Below are 25,567 nucleotides of genomic sequence, written 5' to 3' on the forward strand. Positions count from 1 at the left end.
AACATCCAAATAAGAAAAGAGTCATCAAAAATCTAAAAATCTATTCCGATAAAGTGCGACTACAGGAGGCTAGTCTCTCTCCTCCCTCTTTCTCTTTCTGTTCTTCCCACCTTTCACCTTTCTCCTTTCTCTCCCCTTTTTTCGTTCTCTCCCCTTCAAAAAAAATCTTATCAGACTAGTAATTTATTCTATTTTTTTTAATTTGCATTAAATTTTTTTATAATTAATAAATACTTATCTATAAATTTGTAAAGAAAAATTTCCAAAAGTCAAAAGGTATCTATATAATAAGTAATTTTTATTATTATTTAAATCCGTTTTACAATTAGTCATTTAAAATAAATAATAAGGAACTATATTTTGAACTTTTGTTGGTGCCTTTTTGAAGAAAGAACAATTTAGCCAAAATTTTAGTTTGGTGTCTTGAATTCGAAAAGGGTATGGACGTATATGGTTGATTTTCCATGGACGACTTTCCTTTGGTGGCAAGCGATCCCATCTCGAATATCAAGCTTGGATTGGTTAGTCATAATTAATTTATTAATATGTTTATATCAACCATAAATTTCATTTATTTTTTAGTAGTGAACCATAACTCTATCAATAAATTATTTATTTGATAGTCAAAAGTGAAGAGAGATGAAAATGAGGATAATGGTGGATGGAATGATGGGTTGCAACGTGGGATTGGAATACTTTACTATATCTGAAGCTGTATTGCTTTAATGCTTTGCGCTGTATGCCAACCCAACCTGACAACCACATTATTATATCAATCATAAAGAGAAATGGGAAATCATTGTTCATAAAAAGAGTGCAAAAAAAACATCACAGGAGACATGAGGCATCCAACACAGCTGTTAGATTTTGCTGGTACAAAGTCATTGTTTCCATTATTCATTTCTGTCTTTCAGCTCGTGTGCAATGTAATTCCACCCATAACCTTTTCTTCCTTTTTGTGATCCCACCAAGAAAGAAGAATAAACAAACCTTCTGAACTGCAAATTCTGGAAGGGGACCAACCTCTCCTATGCAAAACCTCTTCTTTTTCTTTTTAGTTTTCAGTTTACAGAGGGGATGGGAGGACTGAAAGTATCACTTTTGAGTGTTTATCAGTTCTTTCCTGACAATTGATAGAAGTGAAGCATTATCATCTTCATCCTATTTGATACCATTACTGTTCAAGAAACCCACAACAATAAGGTTAAAAGATGAAAGTAAAGATGTGCATCAAGAAACATAAATCAAATGGCAAGGAATCATTGCAGTTTGTATGTAATTATTTGGTTGGATGTATTTACAACAATAAAAGAATCAACAGATATCAACAATTTGGAAACAAAATTTTGAGACTCGTGACCTTTTGATCATTCTTAAGACTTGTAAACAAATCCTATTCCCTGGAGTAGAAACAGGAAGAAAAGGTTAAATTTTTCTTGCCTGTGAAATGACTTGCTTGTCCCTATTACCAGCAACAGACTTGCGGTGATGTCTTGGATTAGATCTCCTAGACCTCCCATGCCTAGGATTCTTCCCTGGAGTCCTTCCAGTTCCACTATCGCGGTTCAGAGGCGGCCTACGTGGAATAACAGGGGTAACAGGAGGGGACCTGTGCTCTAATAAGTCTCTGTGATAAGCCTGTATGTCAAAAATCAAGTGCTGAGCATACAAACAAAGTCAAAAAGTTCACATGACCTTTTTATCAAAACATGGACAGGCATGATTCATGTTAAATCTAATTAACTTCTTCCTAATCTGCTTTGCAGAGGTGAATTTTAGCTTCAAATGCTGAAGACATGGAGAAAAAAATAAATAGTGTCAAATTTACATCACTGAAGTTGAAACAAACAGACAGTTTGCTCACATACACCCAGCGGAGAAGCCATTCAGATTTTACATTTCAAAACCATATGGTGCACCCAACTTCTCATACTCTGGAAACTGGGGAAGAAAGCATATCAATATGCACTACCATTATAAGAAAAAAAGATGATGACAACCAGCAAACTAGGGCAAATCTTAGTGCTGTGGTCCAGATGCTCACATAAACACAAACTTAAGATGATATGACAAAATATATAGTTTCAAAAAAATTATAATTTTCTACAAATCTTCTGAAAATAAGGTTTTATTGTTATAAAATTATAATTCATTCAATGTCAACAAGTTAGTAACTTATCTGGAAAGAACATGTCCCATACAAGTCATTGACAATACATAAGCAGATACCTGAATCACAAAATTACGCCTTTCACAGTCCAAAATCATATTAATGCTCCATTTAACTTTTTCCATAATTTTATCCCGTACTGTGGAAAAGCTTAACTGATCCCTAGAAGTAAACCGATCAACTTCATTGAACCATAAGCAGGTGAAAAGATTTGTAATGGGGACATGTTCTCTTATAATAACACAACCTTCTGGAACATCTGCAAGAACGCAGTCATAAAGATATAAATATAGAGATAAATGATGGAAAACAGAAAACACTCAATTCAACATAATGAAGCACATACCACTAGTTATTGGAAACTTAGCACTATAGTATGATGTTAAGCCCTCCCTTTTATAAAATTCAATCTGGTAATCAATGGAGGTATTGTCATACTTTCCAGCAGCTTTGTTAGCTTCAGCCTCTTCAAACACATCAAAGCGCCTGTAATGTCTTGAGATTGCAAAATTAGCATTTTGGCTCCACAAGAACCTGAAATCCAAAAATAAAAATAAAATTTAACTAGTTTAATTATCAAAGTTGTAAATTCCTCTGTTTAGGGTCCAGTCCAGACATGCAATCCATGATGATCTACAATGGAAATGTTTATACCAAAACTACTTTAAAATGAATTAATATATCCAAAAGTCACATGCAAACTTGTTCGCTGATATGAAACAGCATGATGATGACATATTCATATCCATGTAGCGAAAGCATTATTTGCTTTATACATGATTTAGTTCCCAAGGGAATGCATATTGATAGGGTGAGCAAACTTCGGTCACAACCAAAAAATAATCATATCAGATCGAACCATGTTAATTCAGTTTTGGTGTAAAAAGTTCAGTTTGGTACAATTTTGTAGAAAGTTTTTCAGTTCAGTTTGTTTATTTAGCCAAAAAAAAAAAAGAATAGTAACTAAACTGCTGATTTTGGCTTATTAAAGAGGCTTGACTCATCATCCTTTCTCCTTGACTTAATAAACAGGCCTATGTTTTTAGTCTTCTAATGCAGCAGGCCGATAACCTTTTCCCTTGCAGGCCCACAGCCCTCTAATAATTGAATTCCCTAGCACCCTTTAGATTCTAATCCCTTCTTGTGCCATTTGGAACTGACTCTGTCCATCCATTCTCGTCTCTTGATGCTTGACTCTGTACTTGTTGACACAAATCCTCTCGGTGGTAACTAAGCTCTAGGGCTCTGGGTTCTGTGATTCCTCGACCTTGCAATCACTTGGCATCATGGTTTCCATGCTCAATGAGCACAAGATACTCCAGAGTCCAATTGCCATGCATGTGTCTCCCCAGTGAAATTTGTTGGGAAATTTGGTGTTTAGGCTTGGTTTGAGATAGAAATTTGAAGGGAACTAAGAACATGCACATTTGTGATTATTATTTCATTTTGTTTTCAATTGACTTTTTACGTATATTGAAAACTTTCTACCATTGGTTGTTGATCACTTGAATGTTCAGTTTTTTTCTTTATTTGAAGGTTAGAATTACAATTGTTGGATGATGTATTGCTGAAAATATTCAGATAAAGCAATTGAGTATGAGCATGGATTTTTGTTATTAGATTGCATATTTCTTCTGCTTATACCTGCCGATCTTGTGTTTGTTGAGGGAGAGATAACAGCAAAACTGATGGAACGACTCGAAACTTTTTTGTTTGGAATGACTTTATTTTCTTTGTACTTTGGTTCAATTCTCATAATTTTAAATTTTCATTTTTCGGTTACATCAATTCAGTTTGATATTGAAACAACTGATTGCACACCCGTATCTATTGGTTGGATTTAGGATTTCAAATTGGAGATTCCAAGTTGATGTGTTTTATGAAATGAGGGTGGACTACCCCATATCAAGTAGAAAGGTGGATAATTTACATAAATGATACACCAACTTAGGGTGTGTAACAGTAAAGTACATAGACTTTATTTATTTTGTAACATAAAACCCTTCAACTTCTATTTTAAGTAACATAAAACTCCATTTCACCCGCAATAGCAAGTTTCTAAGTTACTTTGTTGCATGACACTTGTTAAATTAAACACATATTTATATTTTCTATCTCATCTCTAATATTTCTTTTCAAAGAATAGTTTGTCTTTATGAGCAGTTCAGTGGCCTTTTTGCTTAATTAACTCTAAGTTATTTGGAGTCAAAGTGCTGGTTATGTTGAGTGCGAACTCAGCAAGCTTATCCAAGCCCGAGTACAAACAAAAGGGGGTGAAGCTTGATGTACGAGGGAGACTAATCAGAGCATGAAATAGGAAACTCAGCTGGGTTCAATTTGTTTATGACCCTAAAAATTATGATAAAAGCCTCAAATGTCAAGCATTAACCTTAAAATACTAACAGGCAGTTGACAAAATTTCATAATCAAGCCTAGTTATTCGATCCAAATAGCAAGAAAAAACATTTGATGCTTATCAAATTGATGTCCCAAGAAATTTAAAAGAAATATGCACGAAGTTGGGAAGTGAAAGTAAAAGTGTGAAAAACATATCTCGATGATTATTCATGACCACTAAACAAAGCAAATTCAAACAGAAAATGGGTTGTACCTCTCAAGAACTTGATAGGGATCCACAACAAGCTGGAGTTTTCCATCAATCCATATGGAATATCGAACATTGGGTAAGATCCTATGCAACAGAAGCTTTGGGACCTGCCCATTTCCATGACAGAGCAACAACATCCTTCCCTCTTAGTACAATAACACAAGGTTTTGAAAATCAATTCATAAAATTAAAAATGACTTTTAGCACAAATAAGTGTTTTAGAATTTAAATAGATCAAAATGAAAAGCTATAAGGTGATCAATTGCCAGAAAATTGAACATCTGTTGCTATGCTAGGATTTGTATTAACAATTTTTTATTACCCACCTAGATATCAGCCAACTATAAACGAATTACTCAAAAGAAAACCTGGCTTCTTCATTTTAAACAATATATAAGAAACAGGAAACAGGAAGAAGAAAATAATAATTCTCGTTTTAATACTTTCACAATCTGGAGTGTTAGGTCGACCCAAAGATTTTAAGCATTCAATCATTCTCAAGAAAGAAGAGAGAGAGTCCAGATCATTGCAGGCTTTGCAGACAAACAAATATCTACTCTTCTTTAGTTATGCTACAGTCATACATGTACTTTACATGCACTACCTGATATCTACTTACTTGGAATGGAAATCAACAAAGGCAGTCCAGTAGCTGTGAGCCTGCCCAAACCAATATATGTATTTTCCAAAGAAGCACCTAAATGTCCAACACACAAGTCCTTATGGCCATGGACTGTTATTTAAAAAGAAAAAATTTCAAAAACCACAAACCTAAGAAGAAGTTTCCAATTTTAACATGAGCGCCACAAGAAGTCATTCTATGTGTTGAGGTCCTTTTTTATTTTTTTTTTCTTGATTAGTAACCCATTCTGTTTTCCTTTTATTTTTATTTTTTTAAATTTTTCTTGCTAATAACATTTTATTTCCCTTTATATCCAGGCATGATAGACAATAGCAGCAATTTCTAGTAGGAATGAGCAGCTAGAGAGAATAGTGGCAATCCAAAAGGAAGGCGAGAAATGCAGCTGTCTGACATGTGATTCATGAGAGCTGAGGTAAGTTACATCAAGAAGAATTTATCAGATAATAAAAGGGAGTAGAGAGTCTAATCATCCATTGAAAGAGTTCCTGGGCCAAGGATCCTTTTTGGAATTCCTTTGATTTTTTCTTTTTGTTTTCCATATTAAAAAAATTACTTTATTGAGAGAGATTCTCCAGAAAAGGCTGTTGAAATGTTGCTGCAAGTCTATTAATCTCCAATTGGAATGAGAAATAAACACAACTCCAAATCTCATTCTCTCTCAAACTTACTTTTTAAATTCCCAACTCTAACAGAATTATAATGCAGGCATACATGCAGACATACGCATGCACGATGTGTATAGAAACACCCACTTCAGGTAACCTGCGTGTTGCAAGCAATCCCTGCCCCAGCTTTGATGCCTAAAGAAATTTAAGAAAGATACATCAGAAAGAGGCAAATCAACAAAACTGAAGTAAACTGAGTTACCTTTCCATTACGTCTTGTGTCATTGTAAGGAATGTTATGGACAACAATAATCCTCCATAATCCAACCTTCATACTGCTATCCAGGACAGTAGAATTCTTCATATATGTCTCTGTCTCTTCATCAACAAACATGTAGAAAGGAACATTTTTCCTTGATGCTTCACTAATGTTCTTGGGCTGTTGGATTATGTCATAGTTCCCTGGAAAAGAAGCAACAATAAGGAAAGTGTGCATAAAACAAGATTTTAGTATACTGGCTTATGCACAAGCACAACCATACCAAATATAGCTGATACAACAATGACTTCATGAAACTGCTCCAACTCCATAAGATCAGCTTCATCAATATCAAATCCAGTCTGGTGACCTGGTTTACGTCCTTTGACAAATCTGATAAAAGAATATGCATCAGAAGATAGACACATATATCATAAATAACTTGAATTTGTCACAACATAATATATTCCTCTAAAAGTTTACATTAAACAAAAATTCTTGCCAAAAAAAAGATGAAGAAGGAGAAGAAGCAAAATAGACATTACTACGAAAACAAAAGGACTGACCTAGTGGATTAATCCTTAAATTATTGAATGGTTAAGTAGATTTGGCTTGATAGGAGCAAGGCTGGTCAAGAAAGGGTTCACCTTCACCCCCTTGACCTTTCTTGATGCACTTGGTCAGCCCATATGTCTTTAGGAGGCGGAGGTAGTGGGCTTGAACTTTAAACAAAAATTTGTCCACTCCTCAAGATTGTGCGCCGTGTCATATCATCAAAGACTCTCAAAATCACATTCCCTATATATAACCCCTTTATTTCCCTTTTCTGGGTTATTGGGATCAACCTTGGAAATCCCAGCCACTCTCTCCCTAAAAAAATCCTTCAAACCTTTCATGTCAACCACCAACCAAAATTCTCTTGCACATCAATTTTATCAACATTCTCTCACTTCATTATCAGTTATCTACCAACTTGCATCCCATTTGTTTCACCATCCTTTACTACCTCAGATTCCCCCTTGTATCTCTCACTTATATCTTGTACAGTTGTAGTAGTCCCAACATGCCACACAGAAAAATGTCCATTAAGATTGTTTGCTCTTCCTCCCGTGCCTTTTCTTATTTCATTCTTTTCCCCATGGGTGTTATCAGTGGACAACTCTACCCTCACATTCTTTTGACACAAGAAACCCATATCTACAGGAGGCACCATAGTTCAATGTACAACAAAGTTCATGAAAAATTCATTCAGGATGTCTCCGTACTTGTAATTTCACTTAAGCAACAAGATAAAAGAGAATGGTACCTACCCACAATGCACTGTCATTGACTCTCGTATATCAAAAGAATCACTCCTCCGCTTTAAAGAAGGATATCCACCAAAATTGGAACCTCCATGAGGTTCAGTTTTCAGTGGGTTTTCATCAACAACATATGTTAGATTCCGAAGCACTGGTGATACTGATGGAGAACGTGGCATCCTAGCTCTTGCTTGCTCCAGAGGTATGTAACAAACTGAACAGGCTGAAGGACATACAAGAGGAACAAAACCAAAATTAATGTGAACAGGCTACATACTAAATTCAGGTAGTTTTACTGATCTTTTTGTTTTTGACATAGGGCCTGTTTAACATTTTTGTTAGAGCTGCTGTCGAGAAAAGCACTTTCTTAAAAGTACTATTTAGAAAATATTAAAAGAAATTTAAAATTATTTTCGAGATATTTAGTCATGAGAACACCAAATAACAAAGCAGTTTTTCCAAAACTGCTTTTTTCCAACAACATCTAAAATGGTGCTTTTTCTAAAAAGCACTTTTCTAGCCTCCAAACTCAATGCTAAACAGGCTCATACTCTATCAAGTCAAGATGTCCACAGGTTCATCTTTTTAGAACCACACATATGGATTAGTTCTTCAAGCTACTAAAATGATAATGCCAATAGTATATTGATTGCAGCTTTATGTCACTCTTACTTTAATTAAAGTAAAGGGCAGAGTCTAGTTGTAAGAAAATTATTTATAGCTTTTAATATATTCATATCAAAAAGTCAAGAAGTTATTTTTTTCTCACAGATTCATGCACCAGTAGTAACTCATACTTGGGGTGCAGTACAATCTATTAATCATGCGCAGATAATTAAAACAAGATGATGAAGAGCAACCACCATCAAGAATCTCAAGACTTACGACGTGGTCCAAGCTGTCTTCCAACAGGTGGAGGGGGAGGAGGGAGTGCAAATTTGTTGCATGGATGTTCTGATGAACCACTAGCTGCACCAGCATGTTGATGGAGAGGAGAATAATCACTCATTTTAAATTTTAGCACCGTGTGAACATCAAGTGAAGGGTCATTTGATTCTTTAGCATTTGAATTTGTGCTTTCTGTTGCATCATCATACAAAAGTATAAACTAAAATGCAGTGAATAACCTAATAAGAAATACCATGACATCCTAGGTGAATGGGGAAACAAATTAATAGGATCTTTTCATTTTGGGTTGATGGTTATTCTAATCAAGCTGCATTTCCATATGCATTGCTGCCAATAGTTAAATGAGAAAATAAGAATTCCCTCTGTCTGCTTTCCCATGAAGAACTTGAATCAGAATTCATAATATTTGTCGGGAAAAAAAAAGCTACTAGCGAATGATGGTACCCAATGTGTGGTCCTGAAAAGGGTAACATAGATAGTCCTGTCTTTAGGCATGCTGAATTCCCATTCAGAATCTCAGGAATTTTGGCATGACCCTACATATCAAAAAAAAAATCGTGTTCCAAGTTTAGAATAATTCAATGAGGCTGGAAATGGAAGTGCTGGCTGATTCCTCTATAAATTCAAGAAACAAGGTCCTAGGTTTGGTTCACTGTTTCACATAGAAATAGAACAATTAAACCCCTTATATATTCTGATGCAAGAAAGAATAGCCAAATTATTCAAATTATAAACTTTCCACCAAAAAAAAAAACATTTGGTAACCAATTCAATACTATATCTAATTTTTCACTTCAACCACGGGACTAGACTCATTTTTGCTTTCACCAATGTGTAAAGAACAAACAATGAAAACTAATAAATAGATGCCTAATCCTTCATGAACAGATTATTTGCTTGCTACTTTTAATCAATTGTCATCTATGACAAAAGTGAACTACATCAGAACAAAGACACGCCCAAATTATACAAATTTGATGCAAAAGCAATAATATACATGTTTAAATCAAGTTAGTGCTCTTGCTTATAACAAAATAGCAAACATGTTTAAATCAAACCTTTGCTAACCGTAATGGAACCCCAAATGAAAACTAGGAGAGCAAGTGCAACCAAAAGTATCATTGCAACCCTTCTTTGCCCCAAGTACCCACAAATAACAGGGAGAACGCGCTCTTTCTCCCTCAGACTTGGTATAAGCATCTTTGAAGAAGATTTCCGTGCAATGGCTGGAAATTTTGCTGAAGACTGTGATGACCCATAGCTTCCTCGTAGACTCAATGACCTTCCAGTCATTGTACTTCCAAGCACACAACCACACTTTTCATCTCCTTTATTACAAAACCACTCTCAAAAACTATATTGTGAAAACCATGTCCACATTAGTCATAGAAATCATAACCTGCTTCTTTTGTAGTTCAATTATTTGAATACAAATAATTTCACTTTGCAATCCCCTTTTTTCTGTCTGTGTCTACAAGCTCCTTGTCATTCACATAAAAGACACCCGCAATTCTATATCAAATCAATCTCACGAGGTAAAATCTACTTCGCTCAAATCTAAAAGCTGTGATATCAGAAGGAATGCTCAAACAAGAAAGAAAACAAAAACCTTGTGTTTCATAAAAACTGGGGCCCAAACAGAAAACTTGAGAACAAATTAGTTCCCAAGACTGAACTCGGTGCTTAAATTTCACTCTACTAACAAGTATATAGTCTCAAATCCTAAAATAGCTCCTGACTATCGAAATGCAATCAAATCTCTTTACAAAATCAAGCAAGCAAACTCGATTATTATTCACATTAAACAGAAAACTCCATATGCAAACCAGTGAACCACATTTCATTTGCTTCAAAATCCGGTCTCCATCTATAAAACCAATCGTAAAAATACCAGCAAAAAATCATTCCATACTCCGAGCAAAAACGTTAACGACAAAACCACCTCGAAACCGCATTTTTATTTCTATGAAAATCCAATGTCTTACAAAAACTCCAATCAAAGAAATTCCAGTCAAACTGATTCCTGAATTGAATCACAATCTCGAACTCTACAAGCAACACTTCAAATCCACCAGAACCCAAGTACATTCACTTGTTTAAATCAAACACCCAACTAAAAAAAACACGCATAAAGAAGGAAAGCAGGATATCTATCAATCAAATAACACACCCCAAAAATCCAGAGATGGGTTTGCCTCTGACAACGCGCTTCGAAATCCCCAAATTTCAGATTTGAATACTAGTATAGCTCTGAATTGGGTTCGTAAACATTCATTTTCCGTTCAAACTCTACAGTGAGCGTTGTCCGTCTTTGGAATGCCAATGTTTTCTGTTCGATACAATGCAAAAAGAACAAATGAAAGTGTGGCACTTGAAAGTTCAGGTTGAGGATGAACTTGTCAGTTGAGAGACATGTAATTTTTGCATTTCCTTTTTTGCAGAACTACGATTTATTCGGAGTATCTTCCTTATTAACGATTCTATCTTTACATTTTAAAATAAAAATGTGAAATGCATGCCAGTATTTTAATATTTTTATTTATTATATATTTTAATTTTAATCATATTTTACTAAATATTTAAATTTTAAAAAATATTATTTTAAATATTTAATTTTTTAAAAAATACTTTTCAATATTTAAATTTTTTAAAAAATTATTTTTAAATATAAATTTAAAATCATAAATTCAGTCAAAAAAAAGTGCACATAGATATTTTTGTTCTAAAAACGCATTCCTTTGTCACACGAATTCACAATCACGAGTTTATGGAAGATAGAATGATTAGAAATTATAATTTAAACAACTTAAATAAATTTGAGTTGCGAGAAAATAAGGTTTCGGTATTTAGAAATTCTGTAATTGATGTATTTTTTTGACAAATTTAAATTTTTACAGGAAAAAAAAATCACCAATTGTTGATAAAGCAACCAAAGAAGAAGGAGAAAAAAACATACAACCGTCATTACTTTTTATCCATTTATGAAATTTTAACTTTTCTCATTATTTTCAAAGTTTAAATTAGTTAAAGAAACTCAAAATTACCTTAATTCGCGAAGGATAGAAAGAAAAAGAGAATTAAATTTGCGTAAATAAGAATTTTATGCAATGTTGAGAATGCTTTTTGCGGCAATGGTAGCATACAACTAAGCTATTTCTCTCCTCTCTGGTATGGAACAAAGAGAATTTTTCTTTTTTTTCTTTTGAGAAGTTCTGGATTGTGAATTGTCCTCTCTCCTCTAAATAGGACGTAAATATTAACTTTTTGGTATTTTATTGAGTATTTGCCTATGGAGTTTAATTGAAGGTCTTGATTTTTTGTTGTGATTTATTTGTCTTATTTTTTTCTATTAATTTATGTAGTGTTTTTATAAGTTTAAGACAACCAATTTTGTGCTACATTTGAGTTCATGTCCGACAAAGATTGGTCCAGAGATGGTAAGAGTTAAAGCGTAAATGAATTGCCTGAAACCAAGCTTGTAGGAAGTTTTTCTGAAAGGACACTCTAGAGGAAAATAAATAGTTTAGATGGAAGGCTAAGCTTCCAAGTTTCCCTGCGGAATGATTCTAGATACTGTTAAGAACTTGGTTCAGCAGCTGCAAGGTTTGCTTGTTTAGAAGCTTTCCTAAGGCGTCTAGCAATGAAATATACTGATTTAACAGTGCATCTTCCATGTCTTTCATGGTATTAAACTAACCTATCGTCTTGCCTCCAAATACTAACAAGGAGAGATAAAATAAAATCTGTATTTTTCTCCATAAAATTATTTTTTATTCAAATGGTGTCTCAACGACGAAACAATTCCAGTGGTAACAACAATTGAATATTCATCAGGCATTTTCTAACTACTGGCTGATTTTGGTGTAGTTTCGAATCTAAAACACAAGTTTGATATGCTTTTAGTTTGAAAAATATTACTTTCCAAAGGTAGTTATTGTTTGATACAACTAACAAAAATTGGACAAAAATTTGGAATATTTATTTTTCTTTTATGAAAATGGGAAAGGAAAAAGAGCATTGGATTGTAAAAATAAGAAATTTGAAAAGTGACTATTGATTCTAAAGCAGTGGGTTTTGTGCAAAATGGGTTGCATTTGCTGTAAACCCTCTGTAATTGAGGATAGCAAAGACAACCCAAGAGAACGGCTCACTAGCAAGGTCTCATCAGACTTGCGGGCATCCAAGGCCACCTCTTTTAGGAGAGAGGAAGCATATGGAGAAAAAGATCGATATGATGATGGAAGGGCAATGTTGATTGATAAGCAGTCAAATGTTTCAGTTAGATTGCATGGAGGTGAATACGTTGATAGGAAGAGGAAGAAGATGGAAAATGCTGTTGCTCAACATCCAGGGATGGGTAGTATACCAAAAGCGACTGAAGGGGAGCAGGTCGCAGCAGGATGGCCTTCCTGCTGGCTGCAGTGGCTGGAGAAGCAATCAAGGGATGGCTGCCACGGCGTGCAGATTCTTTTGAGAAGCTGGATAAAGTAAGCTTTTTCGTTTGATCTTGCATGTTAAGTTCTTTTTAACTGTATATCATATTATAATATACCAATGATTGACCTTTTATTTGTGTTAATTGACGTAGTTGAAGTTAGTTCAGATTAGAGTTTTATTTTGAATAAATGCTGCTCTATTGTAATCCAAATTCATGTGTTAATTCAAAAACTGAAAGGTTAAAGAACATGCCTCTTGGAGCTCTTTGAGAGAAAATCACAATTGCAAGTGAGAACGAGAACCTTTTTACTATAATAAGTGCGTCCTAGGACATGTCCCTTATTGGTGCGGCCACAACTGGCTATGTTGGATGGGTATGGTGGCAAATTTTTGATAAAGATAGGTTGAGAAAAAGTATTGAAGTAAAGCTTATTGCCATCCAGTGGCTTTAAGCTTGTAGATTTTTTTCCCTTCTTGATACACCAGCTGGTGGAAAGGTACAAAAGTAAAAGCAATAATATTTTAAACTTTTACTGATCCAATGTGTAATTGTAACATGCTTACAGGTGGACTTTCTAAAGTTGGAGACTCTTGTGTTCGTAGTAGAGTTTTGGTTGACCATTGAATGACTTTCAATGTTTAAATAATTTACAATACAGAAGCATGGGGGATCCCCCTGTTATGCAATTAGCAAGAAGTAATTAGTGATACTCACCCAGATGCTTAAAGGTTTAAAATGTGCTGATGAGTAGTGTATCTTGTTTCTCAAAGATATTTACATAGTAAGGTTGAAGGTCAATCTGCACATTGGGGGAGGGGGGGTTATAAGTTTTGACCTGTGAACTCAACATGAATGAGCTTTTTCATGCTTTCCTTGACTAGCTTAAAGACATGGCAATAACAGTGTTCTGCCACAGGGGGTTGATCTGCTAATCTGATTTAACATGTTTTATTCTTCGTGCCATGTTGAATGCTTTCTCCTTTTTCCCTTATCTACTGTTTTCTTCACATTAAATTACCTGGTGTTTTTTTCTTGTTCTTAATTTGCTGATACTTATTTTAATGCAGATTGGCCAGGGAACTTACAGTAATGTTTATAGAGCTCGTGACCTTGATAAAAAGAAGATTGTTGCATTAAAGAAAGTAAGGTTTGATAATCTGGAACCTGAGAGTGTTCGGTTTATGGCCCGGGAAATTCACATATTGCGGAGGCTTGACCATCCTAATGTGGTAAAACTTGAGGGCCTAGTTACATCCAGAATGTCTTGCAGTTTGTACCTTGCATTTGAGTACATGAAGCATGATTTGGCTGGGCTTGCCTCACTTCCTGGTCTGAAGTTTACAGAGCCACAGGTACTGACAAAGCTTTTTCATAGGGAATTATGTCTGTCATATGCTTGTTTGCATTTCCTCCCAGCAATAAGGTCTGACTTAACTATTTGTTGGTAGGTGAAATGTTACATGCAGCAACTTTTACAGGGACTTGATCACTGCCACAGCCACGGTGTTCTACATCGTTATATAAAAGGTTCCAACTTATTAATCGACAACATTGGTATCTTAAAAATTGCAGACTTTGGTCTAGCAAGTTTTTATGATCCAACTCGTGTTCAACCACTCACAAGTTGTGTCCACTTACTATGGAATTGCTGTTGATTTATGGAGTGCAGGTTGCATACTTGCTGAATTGTATGCTGGCAAGCCTATTATGCCAGGAAGAACTGAGGTATTATCTTCTATTTCTTGTTTTCTTCTTTTCCATAAATTATTGTCTTTTGGGGTTCTCCACCTCAGTGCCCTTCCATTTACCCACTTATTATTTCTCAAGACATTATGCTATAGTGCAAATAATTATGTGGTCAAAATTTACTTAAAGAAGCTAATATACTTGAGAATGGAAAAAATGAGAGGAGTTTGTCTAGGCAATTTTCAGCCTTTAGCATTTTTTGTTGAAAAAGAGCAAACAAAAGCAAAACTAGAAATTAGATGATTATCTTATGATGCATGTTTTGTTTGTGCTTTTCTATGTTTAGCACGTCTCAGTTTTTTATGTCATAATGTTTTGGTTTGTCTCCATCTTGTAGGTGGAGGAACTGCATAAAATTTTCAAGCTGTGTGGCTCTCCTTCTGAAGACTACTGGAGAAAATCAAAACTGCCTCATGCGACTATCTTTAAATCTCAACAACCTTATAAACGCTGTGTTGCAGAAACATTTAAGGAATTCCCTGCATCAGCTTTGGCACTTATGGAGACCCTACTTTCTATTGACCCTGTAGATCGTGGAACTGCAGCTTCTGCTCTGAACAGTGAGGTATGAAATATAATTGGAAATATTTTAGAATTTCTCCAATTAATGGAAACTTCATTCCAACTTTTTATGGGGTATCTTTGCCTGGTGCATCCTCTAGGCTATAGAGGGTAGGAGCAGCAGTTTATTGGATCTTCCTATGCTGCATCAAGCAGTTAATTGAATATTGTATGGACTCAGCAGCTATTTTCATTCAGACTCCCGTTTTCCAGTTCACCTTTTATCTTTGCACTATAGGCATTGCATTCCCCCCCCCCCCCCCCCCTTTTTTTGAAGAACAATTGGAATAAGATGTGATGACTACATAACTATCTAAATCCCATTATTTTCTCTTCCTTTTTCGCTCTCTTTAATGTTTATGTTCGTCATCATGATTGCCATTTGCAAGTACAGCTGAACCTTTTCATTTCTTCCATTTGCATTTGAAAACATATCCAAAGTTGAGAGATTGCAAGTGAAAATTAGTCTAGAAAATTGGGGCCAATATGGATTTATGCAGTTTCATATTGGTTAGTGATAACCGCTGGATTTCACTACCTCGGTCTAAGGTCAGGCCCAAGATGACGGCCCATGATGTGAAGGTTTCTAAGTCTCCCGCATGAGCCAGGTCCAGCCCGCTCAGCTTTAGGACCGAGCTCCACTTAGATTTCTCAATCAGGTCGGCCCAGCCTTTTCGGCCCAATGATCAGACCCCTCTAGGCTCAGCCTTAATCTCATCTTCCAGTCCAGCCCAGAAGAGGGAATGTGGCCAGTCCATCCGCCTGGCGGGTCCTTCTGCATGCATGCCAGAGGAGAATTAAATGGTCGTTACGCATGGAACAGAGATCTGATACTCTCGTACGTTCGTATCAGTATGGCAGAGACGGGTAGCCCAATGGAAGCAAGGCCATTACACGTCACTAACAGACAGAGAAAAGGAATAAAAGGAGAGGAACACCCTCCTCTCAAACTAAGCTTACAGAACCATTTGTAAACCTTATTTTCTGGATCGCAAATCATCAGTTAGGAACAATTTGTATCAAATCCTTTATTCATATATGTATATGCACAATCAGACATAAATAGCTATTGTTGAGGTTGGTAGTTGGTGGTTGGTACTTATTGATAAGGTTATATTATTGTTGATAGACCTCGACTTCTTTGGCATATGGTACAGTTCTTTACAACAGAACCTCTTCCTTGTAATCCTTCAAGCCTGCCCAAGTATCCTCCCAGAAATGAGTTTGATGCAAAGCTACGGGATGAGGAAGCCAGAAGGTAATGACTGTAAAAAAATCAAAATGTTGTATATCTGAATGGAGTAAATGTTTATTTAATCAGCAGTTGCTGACCTGCAATTTCTGACATCATAAATTCCTACTTTGTACTTTAAAGGAAATTTGTATTTGCAAATTTTGGCCATTGTGGTTCTCGGCGTTTTCAAAATGTAGAAGCGGCCTCCATTGAAACTAGGATGGTCCTCCTTTAATATCTGATTTTAGGGCTGTGATTGATGTTATTTTGAGATAGAATTAGGCTGCATTGGTCTGACGCGCTGCCTTGTTGGTTTGTATTCATTATGAGTTTGCTTGATGAGCTAGTGATCTGTTTTCCTGTGCATCCACCACTTCTAAAGTCATGACCAGTTAGGACAGTGTTGCTGATGTTCTTGCTTTCGTCTTCATTAACAAACAAGAAGCAACTCGACCCAAGGTCCAGCGACCTGGTATTGAAAGAAGAGGAACAAGAGAATCCAGAGCAATCCCAGCACCCAATACCAATGCTGAGTTAGTCTTATTGAAAATTTTGAGAGAAATTTTTTATTTTATTTCAATTGGATTGATCTTTATGCACAAAAAATCAACCTAAATTAAGAATATTTACAATAAGAATAAAATTCCTTAAATCAAGCCTAATTAGGATTTCAAAAATTTATGTGGTCAACACTCCCCTTTAAGTTGGTCTATAGATATCATACGTGCCCAACTTGCAAACCAAGGAATGATAAGTTTTGTTTCTGAGCTTTTTGATAAACACATCAGCTAGCTATTCATCGAAAGTCACATAATCTAATCTCAAGACACCATTTATTAACTTCTTTTTAATAAAGTATTGATCTATCTCTATGTGTTTTGTTCGGTTATGTTGAACTGGATTGTGAACTATACTCATGGCAGTATTATTGTCACGGTACAAGAGGAGTTTGACCCTCTCCAGTAGTTTCAATTCCCCCAACAATCTCTGCAACCATAGGAATTTACAAACACCTTATGTTATTGCTCTATATTTTACCTCGGCACTTTATCGAGTAACAATACTTTACTTTTTGTTTATTCAAGTAACAATATTTCCTCCCACAAGTGTACAGTATTCACTAGTCGACCTTCTATCATCAAGAGATTCAGGCCAATTTGCATTTGTGAATGAATGTGTGTGAAGATGACCGTGTTTAGAGAATAGGAAATCTTTCCCAGGAACAGACTTCAAGTATTGCAAAATGCGAAAAACAGATTGCATATGAGACTCACGAGAATCATGCATAAATTAACTGAATACATATGCTATGTCTGGTCGGAAATACGACAGATAAATTAGTCTACCTACCAATCTCTGATATTTGTCCATATCCACTGATTCACCAATCCTGCTTGTAGCTTGTGATTGCTCTCAATAGGAGTTTCTACTGGTTTGCAACCTAACATACCAGTTTGTGCTAAAAGATCCAGAATATATTTTTTTCTGAGAAATAAAGATTCCCTTATTTGACTTGGCAACCTCGATTCCCAAAAAATATTGCAGTTTTCCTAGATCTTTAATTTCAAACTCCTGAACTAAAAGCTTTTTTATTTGAGTCATCTCTTAGTGTCATCCTCTGTCATTACTATGTCATCAATATAGACTATAAAAAGAGTAATTTTACCCTTGTGATGTCTAATAAATAGGGTATAGTCAGCATTGCTTTGTTGATAGTTAAAGAAAATCATAGCTCTACTGAATCGATCAAACTAGAATCTGGGTGACTGTTTTAACCCATGCAAAGCCTCTTTTAGCCTGCACATCTTTTCTTGTGTTTTTTCATCAGCAAATCTAAGAGGGATTTCCATATAAACTTTCTCCTCCCAGTCTCCATAGAGAAATGCATTTTCACATTAAATTGTTGTAAATCCCAATCAAGGTTGACAACGCAAGATAACAATATTCTGATTGAGTTCATTTTGGCAACTTGTAACAGCCCGGACGTGATCCCCGGCACTGTTACCGCTCACGGCCCAGGGCTATCCCTCGCCTGGCCTCTTGCCACCTCGGGCTTTCCACTGGCGTCGTGAGCAGCTCTTAACATCCCTTCACCCTCACGGGTTCCAGGCAGGATTTGTCCCTCGGGGGAGCCATGACGGCCCGCCCTAGCCCGAGTGGATTTGGCCCAATTCCTTCCTCTGGGAATTAGGTCGCCTCCCCCACTGCTCGAACCCTTGACCTCCCACTTTAAGGGAATAGTCTGGTGAGAGTGAGGACCAATTGTGCCACTTGGAACAATTGGTACTCACTCTCACCAGACTATTCCCTTAAAGTGGGAGGTCAAGGGTTCGAGCAGTGGGGGAGGCGACCTAATTCCCAGAGGAAGGAATTGGGCCAAATCCACTCGGGCTAGGGCGGGCCGTCATGGCTCCCCCGAGGGACAAATCCTGCCTGGAACCCGTGAGGGTGAAGGGATGTTAAGAGCTGCTCACGACGCCAGTGGAAAGCCCGAGGTGGCAAGAGGCCAGGTGAGGGATAGCCCTGGGCCGTGAGCGGTAACAGTGCCGGGGATCACGTCCGGGCTGTTACATAAAAAGGCGCCTTTTTATGTAACAGCCCGGACGTGATCCCCGGCACTGTTATAGGGCGGGCCGTCATGGCTCCCCCGAGGGACAAATCCTGCCTGGAACCCGTGAGGGTGAAGGGATGTTAAGAGCTGCTCACGACGCCAGTGGAAAGCCCGAGGTGGCAAGAGGCCAGGCGAGGGATAGCCCTGGGCCGTGAGTGGTAACAGTGCCGTGCGAGAAGGGCCGGGCTGTTACATAAAAAGGCGCCTTTTTATGTAACAGCCCGGCCCTTCTCGCACGGCACTGTTACCACTCACGGCCCAGGGCTATCCCTCGCCTGGCCTCTTGCCACCTCGGGCTTTCCACTGGCGTCGTGAGCAGCTCTTAACATCCCTTCACCCTCACGGGTTCCAGGCAGGATTTGTCCCTCGGGGGAGCCATGACGGCCCGCCCTAGCCCGAGTGGATTTGGCCCAATTCCTTCCTCTGGGAATTAGGTCGCCTCCCCCACTGCTCGAACCCTTGACCTCCCACTTTAAGGGAATAGTCTGGTGAGAGTGAGTACCAATTGTTCCTTTTTTATGTAACAGCCCGGACGTGATCCCCGGCACTGTTACCGCTCACGGCCCAGGGCTATCCCTCGCCTGGCCTCTTGCCACCTCGGGCTTTCCACTGGCGTCGTGAGCAGCTCTTAACATCCCTTCACCCTCACGGGTTCCAGGCAGGATTTGTCCCTCGGGGGAGCCATTACGGCCCGCCCTAGCCCGAGTGGATTTGGCCCAATTCCTTCCTCTGGGAATTAGGTCGCCTCCCCCACTGCTCGAACCCTTGACCTCCCACTTTAAGGGAATAGTCTGGTGAGAGTGAGTACCAATTGTTCCAATGGCACAATTGGTACTCACTCTCACCAGACTATTCCCTTAAAGTGGGAGGTCAAGGGTTCGAGCAGTGGGGGAGGCGACCTAATTCCCAGAGGAAGGAATTGGGCCAAATCCACTCGGGCTAGGGCGGGCCGTAATGGCTCCCCCGAGGGACAAATCCTGCCTGGAACCCGTGAGGGTGAAGGGATGTTAAGAGCTGCTCACGACGCCAGTGGAAAGCCCGAGGTGGCAAGAGGCCAGGCGAGGGATAGCCCTGGGCCGTGAGCGGTAACAGTGCCGGGGATCACGTCCGGGCTGTTACACAACTGATCAAGCATAATTTAGCCACATTTTTATCATAATTATTGTTGCTTATTTACACATTTTTTAGTTTAATTTATGGTTTTTATCTTGTTTTTACAGAAAAGGAAGAAATTAGAAAATGGGAGAAAAAGTGCAGAAAAAGTACAGAAGGATGATTTGCCCAGTGATTTGCCCAAGATCACCAGCTAAACTGCTCCAATCACTGCACAGATCAAGCTAAAGCAGAAACCCGGAGGCAACAGACAGCAGTGATATGGGCAGTGATTTGCCCAAGAAACTCGAAGATCACTGGCCAAATCACTCGCAGAGACATAGAGGATTGACTCACAGAGAAGCGATCTGGTCAGTGATTTGCCCAATCACTTGAAGAAACTGGTCAAATCACCGGGCAAATCACTTCGACAGCAGAAAATACAGCAGAGCGGGAAATTGTTCAGGAAACCGAATTTCAAGTTTTCAGAAGTCCAAATCCAATTCAATCACTACCAAAACAATTCCAAGAGCCACGAAAGAGTTTCTCACCTAAGGAATTCCAGTTGCAATTAAATTCAACATCAAAAGAGGAATCACAAGCCAAATTAAAGAGGGATTTCAAAACCCTAGAAGGATGTAACTCTTCAACTATAAAAGGGCAGCCTCCAAACCAGCAAAGGCATCTTCTGCTGAGGGATTGAACTCGCCAGAAACTCTCCAGCATCTTCCTTTTTCTTTTCTTTTCATCTTTTTGTGTATTTAGTCCACCATGAGTGGCTAAACTCCTTCTTTTCTAGTTGAAGTGGGTGAATTTCAGATTTTGTGATGAATTGGGAGATTTAAATCTCCATTGTTAAACTTCTATTTAATTTCAATATTTATGCAATTTGAGCTTTCCATAAATATTACTTTGCTTTTAGAATCAATAAGGGCCCATTGCTTTTAAATTGCTTAAGTAATATTGTTTGAATGATTTAGGTCCGTAATTGCTTAGGTTGTTCAAATACACATTTAATCAAATTGCATAAACTAAACTTGACCACGCGGTTGGCAAGGATAGAATTGGGTTTCTCTAAGTCTTAATGCAGTCAACAGTTGTTCGATGCTACAATGCCCCAAGGACGTTCCTTGGCAACTTGTTGATTAGTGTTTGATTAGCGAACGTTTCCTAATCAAACTAGAACTAAGGAGGAATTTGGATTGTGAGAAGCGTCTTCCACATCCAAAACTAATTTATTGGAATAAATAGGAGAGTTAAAGAATCAATGATCAATTCTAAACAATCTGAAATAGATCCATACTTCAACTAGAAGCTTCTCTCTTATTGATTTACTCATCTTTACATTATTGCTTTCTTTTGCTATTTAGTTTTAACTCATCAAATCAAACCCCCCTCTTTTAATTACTTGTTATTTACTTGACCTAGTCATTATTAGGAAAATCATTAGTGTCAATTCCCTGTGGTTCGACCCTATTGCCACTATCTACAAGTTTATTGTTGATTGTTTAATAGGTTTATTTTTGACGGCTTCGACAACCGCCTATCAGCAACAGGAGCAAATGTCTCCTAGTAATCCACTCCATAGGTTTGAGTGTATCCCTTAGTCACTAGTCTAGCCTTTAATCTTTCAATTGATCTATCTACTTTGTGTTTCATAGTGAACACCCATTTGCAGCCAACAAGTTTCTTCTCAGATTGGAAAGTAATAAGCTCCCAGATCTCATTTTTTGCCAGTGCTTTCTCTCTTCAATCGTTACTTCCTTCCATTTAGAATATGTAAGAGTTACCTTTCAATCCTGTGTAATAGACACAGAGGAAATAGACAAAGCAAATACTATAGAATTGAGACAAAGACTCATAGGAGAGAAAGTTAGAAATATAGTGTTTTGTGTAAAATCTAACTTTTTTGTTGAGTAATTGGTTTATTTAGATCATCAAGGTGCTCAAAGTTTAGGGATAACTCACCAAATGGAAAAGAAAGATTCATGATACTAAGTAGGCTGCACAATGACTTTTTTTATTTTCTTTTGTCTCTTCTTGAGCATCTTCTTAAATCTGATTTATCTAAATGACCAATTTAGTCACCGATAGTCTCTTTTTTTCATCTAGATAGAATAATACCAAAAAGGTAGATATAGGGTTTTAGTAAAAATTGAATTTAAACTCTAAAAATTAGGAAAAGAACTCTAATATCATAAAGAATTTTGAAAAAAAATTTTTTTTTTATTCCAATTGAATTAATCTTAAATTAGAAAAATTTACAATAAGAATAAAATCCTTAAATCAAGCCTAATTGGGATCCCAAATATTTGAATCTTCTAATTAGAAACTTTATATATTGGTCAACACATATCAATGCAGGTAAATCTTCATATTCCTAGTATATAGATATACACAAGGGTTTGTGATTATTTGGTTGTGATGTTGGCTTGTTGGATTTCATTATTCTAGTACATGGCAGAGCTCACAAATCTGATGAGAGGGAATCTAAAAGGATCCTGGGAGGAGGGGGGAGGGGGTTTGGGGATTTAAAATTACAAGAACAAAAGAAGAAAAGACTCTGTTTGGGGAAGAAAATAGTTCATTGTAAGTTATTCGAAAAATAAGTTGGTGGTGGTAGCACTTGGGTATTTTCTCTGCATTGGTGCCCAGAGAAAATGGGGCGGAGGGAGAAGTTCAAGGTCTGTAATTCCTGTGTTTTATTGGAGATGAAGTCTATGCAATGTCTAACATAGTATAATGCTTACACCTTTCTCCATTTATCTTCTTCTTTTTTTTTAGTTCAATTTGATGTATTGCTTGAATTAAGTTGTCATATTAATGAGATTGCTTTCTTCTCACAGAAAAGACAAGGTCAGTCAAATTCTAAGAGCCGGAGTGAGCAATTTAATCCTCATCCAGAAGAAATAGCTTCTGGTTTTCCAATAGATCCACCTAGACCATCACAAGCTGCAGAATTGAGTATCAATCTGAAGGAACATCAGCATCAGAGAGCCTCGCACTCTGGGCCATTGGTCCACCCTGCTTCTTTGGCAAATGCTAGTAGAAACCTTGATGATGCTTCAGAAGTTTCTACTGGGGCCGAATTGTCAAATTTGTCAGGCTCAGTGGCAGCAAGAAGAAATTTATTATCTGAATACTGCAGAGAAAGGTCTGGCTCATCGCAGCCAGAAGCTCCAAAACTAATGGCGAGGTTTCGATGATCCTTAAAGGAATAATCCCTTTTCAAGGATCAAAAGCAACAGTCATAGGGCATTGCAGGTTCTCATAAAAAAGACGATGGAAGAATTAGCAATGATGATCCAGCCCTTGGAAGTATAGGATCTCTCTCTGTGTCATCTGTGGAATTTCTCATCCAAAAATTAAAAACTTGGGACAGTTCTCTAACTGTCAAATTTCTGTGTTATTTTGCAACTTCTTCGTACATATTGTCTTCATTTAAGCAACACATTCAGAACATCTAACTTTTGGAACTTCAGATGGTTTATTGACATGTTCTCTCTGTTTTCCAAGTGAATGCTTAACGACTATTCTTTTCATGCTTTTTGATTGTCGACTGATCTCTTGTTTTTGTTATTCACTTGTATATTTCTTAGGTTGTCTATGGGTAAAAAGGTCGCAAAGTTCACTATTTTGGTGTTCACTATTTTTGTGTTCCTCATTTGTATTTACTTTTCGTTCTGCCACTGTAATTTGTCCATTATATGTTGAATTCCACATCGGTTGTGGAAAGGGGTAATGTGCCCCTTATATGAGTTATAGGCAATAATCCTCCTCCTTGAGCTAGCTTTTGGGGTGAATTAGGTCTGGCCCAAATTTAACTTGATATCAGAGTCTCCCCATCCGATGTTGGACCTCCCATAAATATGTCACGCACCAGTAAAATTCTGGGCGTGAGGGGTGTGTTGAATCTCACATCGGTTGTGGAAATTAACTTTATGAGCTATCCTTGTAGAGCATTTTTTACTAGTCATAAACTGTAGAGTATCCGGAAAACATGACATTGTTTTTGGTTGTTAAAACCATGCTTAATTGCAGAGTAGATTTTGAAGCTCTTGGAAAAGTGGGGTTTCTTCTCTAATGTTGAAGTAAATGATACTCTTCTCTTCATTCAAAATTTATTTGCAGCTGACTTGCAGACGGATCATTGAATTAATTACCTGAATGATGATTAAAGACTGGCCCTCCCTTCAGCGTCTTTCTACTGATTTAGTTTTTATTACTTTTAATTTTTCATTCAATTAATGAATGCCACGTCTTCTTCTTCTTTTCTTTTCTTTTTTTTCTAAATAAGTGGGTCAAATTTTAATTGAAAGGATTCCTAACATTAGATTTAATTGTAATTTGAAAATTGACTAAAGATTGAGATAAATTTTACAATAAAATATTAATGTCATACTAAAATATTAATTTATTAATAATAAAATATAGATTCTAAAATTTTTAAATATTATTTTTAATAAAAATAATATTAAAAATGAAAACAATACTAATACTAAAAATGATATTATTTTTTAATATGATAAAATCTAATTGACAGTTATAAACTTATTTAACTAAAAAAATTAAAATAAACTTATTTATGAACATAGGGTCTACGGTCTAGCCCTCTTGATTTCAAGTACTTATTACATAGGGTCTACGGTCTAGCCCTCTTGATTTCAAATTTTCACTATAAAGTTAGTTTTGACAAAAAGAAAATCTAAGCCCGAAAATTAAGGGTCTTTTTTTATAATTTAGAGAGGTATTTAAAAAAAATAAATATTGATGATAATTTATATTTATATTTAATTTAAATTTTAAATAAAAAATTCGAATTTTTATAATTATAAAAAAATTAAATTAAATTTATATAAATTAATAATAAATTATAATATAATATTTAAAGTTTTATATCATTAATAAATATATAATCTTTTAATTTTAATTTTATATTAAAATTAAATATATTTTATATTTATTTATACAATATTAAATATATATTATATTACATAAACATTTATTAAAAATAAATTTTTATTACATAAAATATCACATATTAATAATAAATATTAAAGTATTTCACTTAATATTTATATTCCATATTATAAATTTTATATATTTTTATTTTTTATATTTAAAATTTTTATTAATATTTTCAATAAAATTATAAAAATATGAATAAAAATAAATAATAAAATTAATAAAAAATAATATTATTATAATAAAAATATATATTTAAAAATTATTTTATTATTCAAATAAAATTTTAAGAACTATATATAATTTACTATTAATTTATATAAATTTAATTTAATATTTTTTACTATAATTATGATAAATTAAAAAATATTTATTTATTTTTATTCGATTGCCATATTCTAAATCCAAAAAAGATAAACCCAGTG

General features: G+C 36.1%; 1 protein-coding gene and 1 pseudogene across 2 annotated transcripts; one reads left to right on the forward strand and one right to left on the reverse strand.

Annotated features, from left to right (window-relative positions):
• Window positions 1-1,240: 1,240 nt before the first annotated feature.
• LOC110602592 (probable hexosyltransferase MUCI70) lies at window positions 1,241-10,959 on the reverse strand. Of its 2 annotated transcripts, XM_043951215.1 has the most exons (10): window positions 9,554-10,959; window positions 8,472-8,666; window positions 7,596-7,809; window positions 6,569-6,678; window positions 6,289-6,488; window positions 6,174-6,221; window positions 4,782-4,885; window positions 2,517-2,704; window positions 2,230-2,429; window positions 1,241-1,638 (listed from the first exon to the last, which is right to left on the reverse strand). In XM_043951215.1, the coding sequence occupies exons 1-10, from the start codon at window positions 9,786-9,788 to the stop codon at window positions 1,426-1,428; spliced, it is 1,707 nt and encodes a 568-aa protein (XP_043807150.1). In that variant the 5' UTR covers window positions 9,789-10,959; the 3' UTR covers window positions 1,241-1,425. The 2 variants fall into 2 exon arrangements, with proteins under 2 accessions (XP_043807150.1, XP_021595839.1); XM_021740147.2 differs by lacking the exon at window positions 6,174-6,221.
• Window positions 10,960-12,154: 1,195 nt separating this feature from the next.
• Window positions 12,155-23,709, forward strand: LOC110602522 (annotated as a pseudogene).
• The last annotated feature ends 1,858 nt before the right edge of the window (window positions 23,710-25,567 follow it).

Source organism: Manihot esculenta, chromosome 15 (genome assembly GCF_001659605.2).
Source record: "Manihot esculenta cultivar AM560-2 chromosome 15, M.esculenta_v8, whole genome shotgun sequence".
Classification (NCBI taxonomy): Eukaryota; Viridiplantae; Streptophyta; class Magnoliopsida; order Malpighiales; family Euphorbiaceae; genus Manihot; species Manihot esculenta.

Excerpts from the sequence above, each read along its gene's own strand:
- LOC110602592 (XM_043951215.1), bottom strand. The coding sequence starts at position 9,788 with ATGACTGGAAGGTCATTGAGTCTACGAGGAAGCTATGGGTCATCACAG. Across the intron at positions 2,705-4,781 it reads CCCTATCAAGTTCTTGAGAG|GTTCTTGTGGAGCCAAAATG; the intron begins GTACAACCCATT and ends TTTGGATTTCAG. Across the intron at positions 1,639-2,229 it reads GGCGTAATTTTGTGATTCAG|GCTTATCACAGAGACTTATT; the intron begins GTATCTGCTTAT and ends TTTGACATACAG.